Genomic DNA, 15,737 nt, shown 5'->3' on the forward strand with positions numbered 1-15,737 from the left:
GGGTTGTAGCTTAGCAAGTAATGATAATAATACTAAGGTGGGTAGTAATTAAGAGAATAGGTTCCTCTTTCCGACTAGGATGGTCAAGGTTTATTTAGAGAAGGCAAATAGCATTAGAAAGTAAGTTCCTATTTTTTTTTTTTGGGGGGGGGGTGTTAAGGGTGTCAGGGGACCCTCTTTCCAAAAATGCCTTGTCCTGCCTTATTAAGGTGTTGATTATTATTATTGTACAGTACTATTATTCTTTCTAGCTAGGCTTCAACAGGTAGAGTAGTTCAGTTAGGAAAGGAAATGATTAAGTTATATATGAGAAGAAATGAGTAGAAAATGTAAAATATTTAAAGACTACTAACATTATTAAAATATATCTGCCATATACAGTATAAACTATGAAAAGAGACATGTCAACCTGTTAAACATGAAAGCATTTGCTGCAAGTTCGAACTTCTGTAGTTTTACTGATTCAATTGCCAGATTAGGAAGATCATTACACAATTTGGTCATAGCTGTGATAAAACTTCTAGAATATTGTGTATTACTGAGCCTTATGATGAAGTCAAGACTGTTAGAATTAACTGCACTGTAATTGTTCAGTGCCACTTTCCTCTTGGTAAGGGTAGAAGAGACTCTTTAGCTATGGTAAGCAGCTCTTCTAGGAGAAGGACACTCCAAAATCAAACCACTGTTCTCTAGTCTTGGGTAGTGCCATAGCCTCTGTACCATGGCCTTCCACTGTCTTGGGTTAGAGTTCTCTTGCTTGAGGGTACACTCGAGCACACTCTCCTATCTTATTTCTCTTCCTCTTGTTTTGTTAAAGTTTTTATAGTTTATATAGGAGATATTTATTGTTGTTACTCTTCTTAGAATATTTTATTTTCCTTTTTTCCTTTCCGCACTGAGCTATTTTCCCTGTTGGAGCCCCTGGGCTTATAGCATACTGCTTTTCCAACTAGGGTTGTAGCTTAGTAAGTAATAATAATAATAATACATACATACAGGATGGCACAGTCTGGGAAGATTTGAATGCAAAGGATGGACAGAATTAGGGAAAATCTTACGTAACATGCACAAAAAGCCTACAAAAACAGTGTCAGAGATTAATATCCAGATCAGGAATTAGAAATTTCATAGAACGCAATTTTTTCTCCAACAAATTAAGCTGGATACCAGAGACAACGATATTCAAAACATGGTTTGATGAAAGAATGCAAACATTTTCTCACGATTGATTGATCACTGTAAATCTTTAAAGGCTTCCAAGATAAGCCAATTTTTTGTGGAATTCAAGACGAAACAGATCAAATGTGTTTCTCAAAAGTAGATTTGCAATCAAGAATTACACTTATAATTTTAAGTTTTATATAGTTGAAGAGATATTGTCAAGGCTAAAATCTGGAAAGGTGAAATGACTGGTTCTTCCACTTCTTTCCTTTTCCTCACAGGGGGAGATTGCATTCATACCGTTACGCATTGATGTTGGTAAGCTACATATCTGAGAACCATTCTTACTAGACTAAATCTGTAAGTAGTTCTCCTCCATCCTCCATCAACAAGGGGGAGGATACTTGAATGAATACCTTTCCAGACTGCATCTCCCCTTTTGAGGAAAAGGATCCCTTTATTGACTAAGTATTGTTATTATTACAAGTTAAGCTATAACCCTAATTGGAAAAGCAAGAGGCTATAAGCCCAAGGGCTCCAACATGGAAAAATAGCCCAGTGAAGAAAGGAAATAAGAAAACTACAAGAGAAGTAATAAACAATACAAATCAAATATACTAAGAACAGTAACAACATTAAGCTAGATCTTTCATATATAAACTATAAAAACTTCAAAAATCAGGAGAGAGAAATACGATAGAACAGCATGCCCGAGTGTACCCTCAAGCAAGAGACCTCTAATCCAAGACAGTGGAAGGCCATGGTACAGAGGCTATGTCACTACCCAATATTAGAGAACAATTGTTTGATTTTGGTGTCCTTCTCCTAGAAGAGCTGCCTACCATAGCTAAAGAGTCTCTTCTACCCTTACCAAGAGGAAAGTAGCCACTGTACAATTACAATGCAGTAGATAACCTCTTGAGTGAAGAAGAATTATTTGGTAATTTCATTGTTGTCAGGTGCATGAGGATAGAGGAGAATGTTGAAAGAATAGGCCAGACTACTCGTGTATGTCTAGTGGTAATATCTCAATGGGTAGCTGGTGCTCTGGCCATCCTACTACTGTACCTATATGCGAGGTATATAACCAAGTACTGGCCAGGCTTTATCAGGCTACTCATCTCCATAACAGTCTGATAGAAGCTTGCTGTAGACTGGCATATTCCAGGTAGGAAAAAGAACCAGCCAGTTTGGTTCTTGGTAGACTTCCTATCTATCAATACAGAAGTCTCCTTATTTTAAAGGTTGAAAAGTTTGTGTACGCATAAGAAGAAATAAAAAAAAAATTGTATTTCTCTTAGCTCTACAAACCTGAGTCCTTTAAAGTTAAACTTCCTACCCCAACCACTTTTGTTAGCCCTGAGCTGAAGTTCAAAAGTGAAGAGTCTTTGACAGAAGAGTAGACATTGCTACTTGCCTGTGCTCATCACTTCTCAACTACATTTTTCAGAGTATGGGATACAGCCAGGTGAACCACAAGTGAGCTTCATTGAAATAACCAGTTTTTATAATGGAATTCATAATTCAAATCCTCACTTTGAGCTCACCTAATTTCACCCTTACGACCCTGCTTAATACCAATATCAAGAGGTTTTTAGATTTGTGTCAACTTTGCATACTGAAGCATGGCCATGCCTGGTTTGGTTACCTTAGAATACCACAGATGGTGTCTGGTGATGCTTTTTTAAATCAGAAATGTTATTTAGCTTCGGGTTAATATGAAATGTCTTTTGGATTTCTTTTGTATTCTTGTGTTAAATGTTCAAGGGGTTTATTGCTATATGATTAAGATCCATATTCCATACATGTCACGTGTTAAAGGCAGCATTGTAATTTAGATAATTGTTGTGCTGAGTGTGTTAGCTTAACAGTCCCTCTTATGAAAGAATAGGTTCAGCTCATAGTTGAATTTAATGTAATGGTCTCTAAATGTAAAAGAGAAGTTTCTTTTTGTTCATTGGAAAACCCAGATAAGACTGCTAGTGGATTATGATAGGGATGATGCTGGTGATACTGCTCAGGCTATTAATGAGCTCGTAGGGGGTCGTTAATGTGAGGTTGATAAGCTTTTTACAAAATTGACTATGCTTGTGCAATGTGAGAAGGGTAACGTTCCTTTGGGCAGATGCATGATACTAGCCTACCCTGCCTTGATCCAATCCCAAGGCTAACTCATTATGTTTTGCCAAGTGTTTCTATTGTACTAGCTAATGAGTTCTTATGGTACTGTACACAGCGCATTATAGAGTCACATGCTGTCAAATTACTAGTGCCTAAGGCATTTGGGTGTTGGAGGCCAGTTGTAAGTGTCTCGATTCTAAAAGGGTATATAGTTCTCACCAGATTTTTTTATGGATACTCCTTCTTAAGTCCTGGGAACAATAAGGTAAGGAGATTGGATGTTTTCCAAAGGTATGCCATACTTACTATCATGTCCTTATTCATCTGGATTCAAGCAGACTCCTTTGGTTTATGGACAGTTCAAAATTATATTAATCATAGGTGCTGTGATTTGGACCTAGGACTGCTCTTTAGGTATTTACCAGAGTGAAGGCCCCAGTCTCTAAAGAGTTGAGATTTCTTGGCACCATGATTCTATATTACGTAGACAACTTAAAATTATTGATTTCTAGTTTAAGCATTGATATTTAGCAAGCTTAAAAAAGGAAGCCTTATTAACCTCAGGTGAATATAGAAATAAATGAATTTTTGACTAAAATTTTTTATTATTACTGATAAAAGTTGATATGAACAAACTTTGAGGAGAAAGCCAGGTGAACCTCAGGGAAAAAGCCAGGTGAACCTCAGGGAAGTATTGAAATTATGAATTTCATAATCAAAATTCTGTTAGTTTTCATGTACTATAGAGAGAACAGAACATGACTGAAAAACAAAGTGGCTCTCACTAAAGCTTTGAGAATTTTATGGCTTCATAAATGGATTTCCTTTTTTAAATATTTAACTTAACCGGTGAATATATAATAGCTGCTACTCAGCGGCTCGACAGAAGACACACTAAAAAAACTCGCGAGCGATCGCTATGAAGGTTGCGGGTGTGCCCACCAGCACCAACTATCGGCCAGATACCACTCTTGCATGTAAACAAACCCTTCAATTCTTCTCTGTCGACCTTGACGACAAGACGTATCATTACTCGCTGTAGAACCTGGAGTTTTCTCAACATATTTGGTGAAGTACTTCCTTTTGGTTTGAGCTTTCGCAATGCAGGTGTTTTATCTTCAACTTAAATCTTGAACTCGTTTTTGGATAGATTTAATTTTTGATGACTTTGGATTGTTTTTTTGGACTTTCTTTGACTTTTAAATGGCCGACCCTTCCCTTAGTACGGAAGTGTGTTTTAGGCTTTTAGCAATTATCTTATCACGTTATAAATTAATTATAGATTTTCCTCTATATAATTTATATCTCAGCCGCCTTTATTAGGCCTCTTCGATTAGCTTTCCATTTATAATAAACATCAAGATGAATTTTAATGATTTGTTTATATGCGACCTTTCCTGAGAGTAGGCGGTCCTAACTTGGAAACCGAAGTTAAACAACGTTGAGCCCTTTCAATCGTAAATAACTTTTACAGAGCTAATGATTTAAAACTTATTAAATGAATATTTTTTTAGAGATATTTTATGAAAGATTTTCTTTGAATAGTCTTCGTTCTGTTTCAAAGATGAACTAACGTTTAGTTTATTTATGCTACGCAGTTTGCGCTGTATCGTTACGATAGAGAGAGAGAGAGTATCACGGTTTCACTTTGCAGAAAGAGTAAATCGATTCTGACGTTTTGTTCATTCTTCTTTCAAAGCTTAAATGTTTTAAATTCTATTTTAAAGGAACTTTTTAATTGAAAAACCTTTCAGTTTTTTCCTTTGGTCACATAACCTGTTTATTGACGAAACGTAAGTGGGCTCTTCTCTTCGGTGCGAAATCAAGAGAGAGAGAGAGAGAGAGAGAGAGAGAGAGAGAGAGAGAGAGAGAGAGAGAGAGAGAGAGAGAGAGAGAGAGAGATAGAGACGGAGAGAGAGAGAGGAGAGAGAACGTTCCGATCTTTATTCTCGTCCCAAGCGAGTAACGTTGTTCTCGAGTTACTCTCGTCCCTAGTCTCTGTACGGGGAGAAAGGATAAAACGTTTTTAGTTTTTATTCTCGTCCCAAGGCACTGTACGGTAAGAGATTGAAAACGTAGTTTTGAATGAACTAGTGTTTAGTCTCTTTCCCAGCCACTGATCTTTTTATCTTAAAATATGTTTACTGTTTTTTGCTTGTATTAATGTGCTTACATTATACGACTGATTTCGCAATTATAACCTTTTGATGAGGGTAGAATTGCGTGCTTCAGGTAGAAATCAGTTTTATTCATACCTAATGTGAATTGTTTAAAAAAAAATTCGTTTTCAGTGAAATAAGTGCAAAACAGAAAATCGTAGTGATAAAGTGATATTGCGCAGAGTGTTATCAGTGTTGCGACCGAGGGTTCGTCTGTTCGTGCCTGTCGTTCGCCTAGTCCGGGACCTCTTGCAAGCTCCCAAGCCCAGGGGAAAAGTAATGTCGTACGACTTATGGGTTCGAGAGGCCTTGATCAGCGAACAGACGTTCCCTCTATGGTATCAGGCGTATCTCACCAAGATCACCCCTACCATAAGGCGAGAGAGACAATTTTCTCCTCGTCATCCGAAGGCTTTTCGCATAAGAAACCGTGGAACAAGGTTTCGAGGCCCTTTAAGCGAAAGTCAGTCCTTTCAGGACAGGTCCAGCGTCCTGGTTTTAACTATTAGGACAGCTCTGACCCTATGCAGTTATCGGAAGACTGCTCGCCGCCTAAACAAAAGCGTAACACAGGCTCCGAGAGTCTTTTTGTAGGCAAGGTTTTGCAGTCACAGACGTTACCCTCGTCTCTTACCGCAACCATTCCCGTTGATCCTAAATGGGTTGTACGGCAAGACATGCAGAATAAGCTTGCCTCTCTTATGGAAGACTATTCTGCCGATAAGGTTCACGTTGATCCTAGCCGTTTATCTCATCGAGATCCTGGCCTTCAGCCGCCCAAACGAACCTTTGTGCGTCCTGTTGACATTGGCGTAGCTAAGTCACGTCAGTCACGATATGTAGAGCCTCACTCGATGCGGTCACGTGTTGATGTTCAGCCGCATTTGGACGTTAGGCCGCTTCCTAATGCTCCTGTTGACGTTCAGGACGTTCGCCAAAAAGCGGAGTTGACTTGTTTTGACGCTGAGCGTCAACTACCGCAGTCTAGAGTTGTTTTGACTGCTCAGACTAGGCAGTCAAAACAGTCTCGAGTGGACGCCGAGCGTCCTCCCGCACCTGTTGTTGTTGACAGTTCACAGACTGTTAAGCAGTTACATGACGTTGCGTCCTGGTCCGCTACTAATACACCAGTGCGTGTGGACTCTGCTTGTAAAGCATTGCCACCACGGTAGGTCTCTCCCTTGCTTGAGACTCGGCTATTGTCGGACAAGGTTCCTTCAGATGAGGAAGTTGCTGTTCCCCCTCCTACTGATATTCCCTTGAGGACTCTGTCAGACGGAGAGGAGCCTAAAGCTGCTTAGCCCTCTATGGACTTTAAATAAATCATGCTGATTTTTAAGGATCTTTGGCCGGATCTTTTTGTAACTGCTGCTCCTCGTTCGCCTAAACGTCAGAGTTTACACTAGGCCTAGCTACTTCGAAGCCGTTGTTTTATAAGCTAGTGCTCTCTCGCTCTTCTAAGAGAGCTTTACGTTTGCTAGGCGACTGGTTTATCACCAGGAGGAGTTTGGGGGAGACAGCCTTTGCTTTCCCTACTTTTAAGCTGGCTTATAGAGCGAGAGTCTGATATGACACGAGAGAAGTTCTCGACTTGGGAGTTCCTGCCTCTGCTCAGATAGACTTCTCAAACCTCATAGACTCTCCCTGGCGCCTGGCCATGAGACTCTCCAAGATTTTATGGTCGACTTCAGAGCTATTTTCGAGCGTTTGAAGTTTTGCTGTACAATTATGTCATGCATAAACAAGGCTTTCAGGGATGGCTCCAATGATCTGACAGCCACGTTCTCTGCAGGAACAAGTCCCTCAGGGATGGCTCCAATGATCTGGCAGCCATGTTCACTGCAGGAGTACGTAAGAGGCAAGTGCGCTCAATGTGTTCATTGTCAAGACAAACTTCACGATGAAGTCTACCAGGCTGTCTTGACAGCATTTATGGAAGGCGACTGGATGGTCTCTCTCGACCTTCAGGAGGCATACTTCCACATTCCTATACACCCGGATTCCCAACCGTTTCTGAGGTTTGTTTACAGGAATGTGGGGTACCAGTTTCGAGCCCTGTGCTTTGGCCTCAGTCCTGCTCCTCTCGTGTTTACGAGGCTCATGAGGAATGTGGCAAAATCCCTCCATCTATCGGGGATCCGAGCCTCCCTGTACTTGGACGATTGGCTTCTCAGAGCATCGTCCAGTCTTCGCTGTCTGCAGGATCTACATTGGACGTTGAGTCTGGCCAGGGAGTTGGGACTTTTGGTCAACCTAAAAGTCCCAACTGATCCCATCCCAGATTATTCTATATTTTGGGATGGAGATTCGCAGTCCAGTTTTTTTCGGGCTTTCCCGTCTGCCACCGAATAGAACAAGCCCTGCTCGAAGTCCAACTAATGCTGAAAAGAAAACGTTTGTTCAGTCAGGAGTTGGAACAGTCTCGTAGGGACTCTCTCATCCCTGGAGCAGTTTGTCTCACTAGGGAGACTACACCTTCTGCCTCTCCGGTTCCATCTAGCCTCTCACTGGAACTAGGACAAGACGTTAGAGACGGTATCATTCCCGGTCTCCGAACCAGTAAAGGCATGCCTGAAATGGTGGGACAGCAATATCAGTCTGAGAGAGGAACTATCCCTAGCAGTCAAGAACCCAAACCACGTGTTGTTCTCAGACGCGTCGGATTTGGGTTGGGGTGCGACCCTGGACGGTCGGGAATGCTCGAGTCTGTGGACCTCAAGTCAGAAGAGCATGCACATCAACGGCAAGGAGCTATTAGCAGTCCACTTGGCCTTGATGATATTCGAAAGCTTCTTCGAAACTAAGTGGTAGAGGTCAACTCAGACAACACCACAACTTTGGCGTACATCTCCAAGCAAGGAGGCACACACTCCTTCACGCTGCTCGAGATCGCAAGGGACCTTCTCTTATGGTCAAGAAATCGAGGCATCTCCCTGTTGACGGGATTCATCCAGGGGGACTTGAACGTCTTGGCAGACTGTCTCAGTCGGAGGGGTCAGGTGATACCCACGGAATGGACCCTCCACAAGGACGTGGGCAAGAGTCTTTGGGCTACTTGGGGTCAACCCGCCATAGACCTCTTTGCCTCGTCGTTGACCAAAAGGTTACCAATCTATTGCTCTCCAGTCCTAGATACAGAAGCAATCCACATAGACGCGTTTCTACTGGATTGGTCTCTTCTGGACTTATATGCATTCCCACCATTCAAGATAGTCAACAAGGTACTGCAGAAGTTCGCCTCTCACGAAGGGACAAGGTTGACGTTGGTTACTACCCTCTGGCCCGCGAGAGAGTGGTTCACCGAGGTACTTCAATGGCTGGTAGACTTTCCAAGAAGTCTTCCTCTAAGGGTAGATCTGTTACGTCAGCCCCACGTAAAGAATGTCCATCAAAGCCTCCCCGCTCTTCGTCTGACTTCCTTCAGACTATCGAAAGACTCTCAAGAGCTCGAGGCTTTTCGAAGGAGGCAGCCAGTGCGATTGCAAGAGCGAGGAGAGCTTCTACCATTAGAGTATACCAGTCGAAGTGGGAAGTCTTTCGAGACTGGTGCAAGTCAGCATCTGTGTCCTCGTCCAGTACCTCTGTAGCCCAAATCGCAGATTTTCTTTTACATCCGAGAAAGGTTTGCTCCCTTTCAGCTCCCACGATTAAGGGCTACAGGAGCATGTTGGCTTCGGTCTTTCGACATAGAGGCTTAGATCTTTCCAACAATAAAGATCTCCAAGATCTCCTTAAGTCTTTCGAGACCTCTAAGGAACGTCGTTTGGCAACTCCTGGATGGAACTTAGACGTGGTCATAAGGTTCCTCATGTCAGACAGGTTTGAGCCATTACATTCAGCCTCCCTGAAGGATCTCACCCTCAAGACACTTTTCCAAGTGTGCTTGGCCTCGGCTAAAAGGGTCAGTGAACTTCATGCCTTCAGTAAGAACATCGGTTTTTTCTACAGAAAAAGCCACTTGTTCACTTCAACTTGGTTTCCTGGCCAAAAAATGAACTGCCTTCTCGTCATTGGCCTAAATCTTTTGATATTCCTTGCTTATCAGAGATCGTAGGCAACGAACTGGAAAAAGTATTATGTCCTGTTAGAGCTCTTAAGTTCTATTTAGCTCGTACTAAGTCATTATGAGGTACTGTAAATCTGAGGCATTATGGTGCTCAGTTAAGAAACCATCATTGCCTATGTCAAAGAATGCTTTGTCATATTTTATCAGATTTTTTAATACGAGAAGCTCATTCTCACTTGAATGAGAAAGACCGATGTTTGCTTAAGGTTAAGACGCACGAAGTTAGAGCTATAGCAAACTCCGTGGCCTTCAAGCAAAATAAATCTCTGCAAAGTATTATGGACGCGACTTTTTGGAGAAGCAAGTCAGTGTTTGCGTCATTTTACTTAAAAGATGTCCAGACTCTTTACGAGGACTGCTACACACTGGGTCCATTCGTTGCAGCGAGTGCAGTAGTGGGTGAGGGTTCTACCACTACATTACCCTAATTCCAATATCCTTTTTAATCTGTCTCTTGAAATGTTTTTTAATATTGTTTTTTGGGATGTACGGAAGGCTAAAAAGCCTTTCGCATCCTTGTTGATTTGGCGGGTGGTCAAAGTCATTTCTTGAGAGCGCCCAGATTAGGGGTTTGATGAGGTCCTGTTAGTATGGGTTGCAACCCTTTATACTTCAGCTCCTGGGAGTCTTTCAGCATCCTAAGAGGATCGCTGGGCTTCGTGAGGAAGACAGACTTACAAGGCAGAGTAATCGTCTAAGTCAACTTCCTTACCAGGTACCTATATATTTTGGTTTTGTTATATTGATAACTGTCAAAAACTCTTAGCTTATACGCTGTAAACTTAATTAACTCTGGTCTCTACCCACCGCCTTGGGTGTGAATCAGCTATTATATATTCACCGGCTAAGTTAAATATTTAAAAATGATATTTTAATTATAAAATAAATTTTTGAATATACTTACCCGGTGAATATATAAATTAAAGGCCCTCCCTTCCTCCCCAATAGAGACGCAGCGGGACGAGAAGAATTGAAGGGTTTGTTTACATGCAAGAGTGGTATCTGGCCGATAGTTGGCGCTGGTGGGCACACCCGCAACCTTCATAGCGATCGCTCGCGAGTTTTTTTAGTGTGTTTTCTGTCGAGCCGCTGAGTAGCAGCTATTATATATTCACCGGGTAAGTATATTCAAAAATTTATTTTATAATTAAACTATCATTTTTCATTACGATTATTTGATTTTTAGTATCCTCCCATATAGATTATGTTCTTAGTGTGATAATCCATATAAGTTTTTAACCCTTAAACAAGTAACCACCTATAATGTTTTGGAAGTACGGAAATAGGGAATGGTTAGTAAAGATTGGAACCTTCTCCCTGCTGTGATACTGAACAGGCGAGAATTTTTTTGTTAATTTTACCTATTTTTTTTCCTATGCTGTATTATGATGCAGTTATTTTGAAGTTTAATTTTTTAAGGAAACAATTTTTTTTTTTATATGTGATTGTTGATAAACAAATTGTCAGTCCTCTTATAGGCCATAAGTTTTCCTGTTAATATTGACTCAGCACAAATGAATGAAGCTGGAAATAAATTAAGGAAGAGGCCAGTCATATTTTTAACTCAAATTATGGTGTCAGTACTAAAATAAACTAAAGAAATATGAAAGTATTAGAACCAACTTATTGGTACTCATAGTCTATGGTTATCAAATTTACCCCCAATATTTCATGATTAATTGTTTTATATATTGACTACCTAGTTATAATGGACTTTATTTTTAAGTATGGAGTATTTCTATTACATGGAACTTTGGTTTTATACTAACTTTGATATTTTACAGTAGGCTTTGAAACATTTCCTGCAAATATTTTTGGAGTAGCTTTAAAATGCTGACTATATTATTGTGATAGATAATTATGCAAAATTCACTAATGACCTTTAACATACCTGTTTTTTAATGATTTTAAAATGCTTACTATTACCTGCAAAAAGCCACTGACTGTATTTTATCTTTGCCAGATAATTTTTGCAGATATTCCCAAGACATTCTTTTTTTTCTTTCAGTATGACTGAATTTAAATTTTGCTAACATGTCCTACCATTAATGCTCTTTCAGGATCTTCTTGGAGTGAGCCTCATTTTGCCTTTAATTCTGCCCATGGTTAAAAATTTAGGCACGTCGCATGTTACCGCTGGTGCCATCACCTCTCTGTATGGTGCCATACAGCTATTTTCCAGTCCAGCCGTGGTAATGAAATAATGTTATAATTATGTAAAATCAGCTTCTAATTTGGTATTTCTTTCTTGAATAGGATGTAACCAGCAGATAATTGGGTGAAGGCCTATTGTGCATGCAGTAAAACTCTAAATGTGTATAGTATTTACAGTATGTTGATTATTATTGGCTTTTTTTTTTTAAACATTAGACTATATGTATATCTAGTTATGGTAAAAATGTATGGACTTCTATCATCCCTTTGTTACTCAATTGTGGTTTTGATATGTCCTTATTTGTTTTAGTTGTAGACCCTTGCTATCAAATTCAGTATTTGAGTTTTAGTATTTGTGGTCGATTCCATAAAAGGGACATCATAATAAGGCTGAATTTGACATAAGTTAATTGTATTCATACATATACAACAGCATACGAGAGCCTATTACTTTTGTTCTTTATGGCATTGAGAATTTGCTGAAGAATTTACATTAGAAAATAGCACTTTCACTTCTGAAAGTTTAAGAATCACCTCTCTCTGGAAGGGAGAAACAAATATCAGTAGAACATGTGTTGCAGTAGTAGCAGGTTCAGTCCAAAGGGCCGTTGAGAATATTTTGTCCTCCCTTCCTTTCCTATTAGTACCTGGAGGACTTTCTCTTTCTTTTTGTATGATTGCCACTGAGGTGCACAAAGGGAAAACTGCACTTGTGAAAGAGAGGTTATTCCCGAGCTGTGTTGGATTGGTCTTTGCTCCACTACTACCAATCCATGCTCTACACTCCATGAGCACTGAACTGGATCGGTCTCTGACACTTGATTACCAGAGGGAGGGTACATGGTACCGCTTCTTATCTTGGTTGACTGGTGGTGCCAGAGATTGTCTCTAGGATATAGAACAAGACTGTTCGTGGGCTAATTCATTGTCTGCCTTGCCTTTTTGTGTTCCTGGATCCGTTTTTAGATTTGAGAGTTTGTATCATGGAAAAGGGAGCAATCCCAAGAGTGGGTTGATGTGCACTTGTTCCTTTTTAGAGGAAGAAGGTTCAAAGGTCTCTGAGGACTTTCTTGGCCAAGATCAAAATTCCTTCTTATTCTTATTCCTGTTGGTAAGCAACTACCTTGTTAATTATTCAACATGCATTACAGCTCTTACTTTAAAGGGCTCAGGTTTGTATAGCTAGGAAAAATGTAAATTACTTCTAAAATTTGTCATGCTGCAGAGTACAGTGTTTGTTGATAGTAGTTGATGGTCACTGAAGTGACTTCTTTATAGGAATTAAATCTCTGATGCTTCACTGGATAGTGTTCATGGTCAATTGCTTTTTATTTTATATTTGCTTGACCTATGGTTTGACCTAGATAACGAGCTATTTAATTTTGCAAATAATGTTAAACTTTACATTGATCTTACCACTTAGTGTAAACCTAACATTACTCAAAGTATGCTTATTAGTCTATATAGGACATTGAATCTCCTATACCCAGATATTTTAATTGACATGGAACTCCTTAAGAGTTGTAAGTGTCATTTGTGGTTCCCAATTGGGTTTTGAGAAACATGGCTTCTCTTTTCAATTGCACAAAAGTATGGATATTGAGAAATTTTTTCAAGATTTTTGGAGACCTCTATATAGTGAGAAAACATTATACAGTTGTGTTTTTATTTTGCTGATTTGAAAATATTCTTCTCTTTGGTTTTCAGCAGCAGACTCTTTTCTTAAACTATTGAACAAAACCTTGAGCTTTAACAACATCTTTATCTTTAATCTGGACTTTAATCTTTGACTCCACTGTTGAATTAGCTCATTGTGCATACTGTATCAGGTTTTTCATAATTATTACTATCTTTTGCATTCAGATCTTTCCAGAAAACCATTCAGCACCTAGTAATAGTCATGTAGTTTAGTTTTAACAATGTCTCCTTTACATTTGAGAGGCTTATTACTTCACAGTATTTTAGAAGCTTTATTCTTGCCAATGGATGATCTTCCTAATCATGGAGGTGAATCAGAAGTTTTTTTTTTTTTGTAGAGGAAGTTGATGAAAATTATGCTTCATTATTTTATCTATACCTATTTATTTAATTTTTTTCGTTATATTCTTTGTAATTTTGTTTAGTGTTTTACTTCTTTTTTTAAGTTAGTCTTTATTTCTTAGTTTCTTTTCCATACATTGCTGTTTTTCCTATTAGAGCCTTTGGTCTTGTCACTATCTACTTTTCCAATTAAGCTTACCATGTTTGTGATAATTACTATGATTATAATAATAATATTATTATTATTGTTATTACTTGCTAAGCTGCAACCTTAGTTGGAAAAGCAGAATGCTATAAGCCAAGGGGCTCCAACAGGGAAAATAACCCAGAGAGGAAAGGAAAAAAGGAACAATAAAATATTTTAATTAGAGTAACAGCAATAAAATAAATATCTCCTTTATAAACTATATAAACTTTAACAAAATAAGAGGAAGAGAAATTAGATAGAATAGTGTGCCTGAGTGTACCCTCAAGCAAGAGAGCTATAACCCAAGACAGTGGAAGACCATGGTACAGAGGTGATGGCACTACCCAAGACTAGAGAACAATGGTTTGATTTTGGAGTGTCCTCTTAGAAGAGTTGCTTACCATGGCTAAAGATTCTCTTCTACCCTTAGTAAGAGGAAATTGCTCACTGAACAATTACAGTGCAGTAACCACTTGGGTGAAGAAGAATTATTTGGTAATCTTAGTGTTGTCAGGTGTATGAGGACAGAGGAGGATATGTAAAGAATAGGCCAGACTATTTGGTGTGTGTGTGTAGGCAAAGGGAAGATGAACTGTGACCAGAGAGGAGCAATTGTAGTACTGTCTGACCAGTCAAAAGATGCCATAACTCTCTAGTGGTAGTATCTCAATGGGTGGCTGGTGCCCTGGCCATCTTAACACCTACAAAGTGATGGTTATGATGGTAATAATAGTAATACTAATGATGAGGCTAATAATTAATAATTAATAATGATGATGATGATGATGATGATGATGATGATCATCATCATCATCATCATCATCATCATCATCATCATCATCATCATCATCATCATCATCCATGTTTTTATGAAGAGATTAGTCATATTGAAGAAGTTAATGGTCTGCTGTAGGATAAAACGTATAATGAAGAAATAATCACTACTACTGTATTTGTTCAGTGGCTATTTTCCACTCGATATGGGTGGAAAAGTCTATTTTCAATATTAATCTTACCCGATGATCATGTAGCTGTCAACTCTGTTGCCCGACAGAAATCTACGGTCGGGATACGCCAGCAATCGCTATACAGGTGGGGGTGTACACAACAGCGCCATCTGTGAGTAGGTACTCAAGTACTTCTTGTCAACAAGAACTCAATTTTTCCTCTGTCGTGCCACCGGCAAGACCTACTAATACGCCGTCCCTAACTGGATTTGTTTTCACAACTTTTTGGTGAAGTACACTATTCCAGTTTTGAGCTTTCGCTATGCAGGGGTTTTTATCTTCATTTCAAAACTTGAACTCGTTTTGGATAGATTTAATTCTGGTGACGAAGAGAGTATGGACTCTCTTTCACTTTTAAATGGCCGACCCTTCCCTTAGACGGAAGTGTTGGTGTCGAAGAGAGTATAGACTCTCTTTCACTTTTAATGACCGACCCTTCCCTTAGACGGAAGTGTGTTTAGGTTTTTGGTAATTTTGCTTAACAAAGTTATAGATTTATTTTATATCTCTCCGCCATTTATAGGCCTCTTTGTTTAACTTTCCATTTATTATAAACTTATAAAAATTAATTTTTATGTTTGTTTATATGCGACCTTTCCTAATAGTAGGCGGTCCTTACTTGGAACCGAAGTTAATTAACATTGAGCCCGTCATATCGTATTTCCTGTTAAGAATTTATGCTATTTTAATTTTAATGTTTTTGAAAGAATTTCTTTGATAGTCTCCTACTGTTTTCAAAGATGAACTAACGTTTAGTTTAGTCTCCGCAGTTGTTGACGTTCAGAACGTTCAACATGCGCTCTATCGTTACGATAGAGAGAGAGTATTTCACGGTTTCACGT

The 15,737-nt window shown here is 39.2% G+C and overlaps 2 protein-coding genes across 6 annotated transcripts in view; both read left to right on the forward strand.

The window, feature by feature from the left end:
• Positions 1 to 15,737, forward strand: part of Nt5b (5' nucleotidase B) — a 434,421-nt gene that overhangs the window by 165,811 nt on the left and 252,873 nt on the right.
• The window catches only part of LOC137621568 (major facilitator superfamily domain-containing protein 9-like), a 120,519-nt gene that overhangs the window by 40,966 nt on the left and 63,816 nt on the right, over positions 1 to 15,737 (forward strand). For 2 of the 5 annotated variants that reach the window (XM_068351967.1, XM_068351970.1), the window contains exon 3: positions 11,568 to 11,699. The exons of the other annotated variants lie outside the window; for them this stretch is intronic. In XM_068351967.1, the coding sequence (XP_068208068.1) occupies positions 11,568 to 11,699 (132 nt within the window). The remainder of the gene's footprint in view (positions 1 to 11,567; positions 11,700 to 15,737) is intronic. 5 annotated transcript variants of the gene reach the window in all.

The sequence above is a fragment of the Palaemon carinicauda genome, chromosome 28 (genome assembly GCF_036898095.1).
Source record: "Palaemon carinicauda isolate YSFRI2023 chromosome 28, ASM3689809v2, whole genome shotgun sequence".
NCBI lineage: Eukaryota > Metazoa > Arthropoda > Malacostraca > Decapoda > Palaemonidae > Palaemon > Palaemon carinicauda.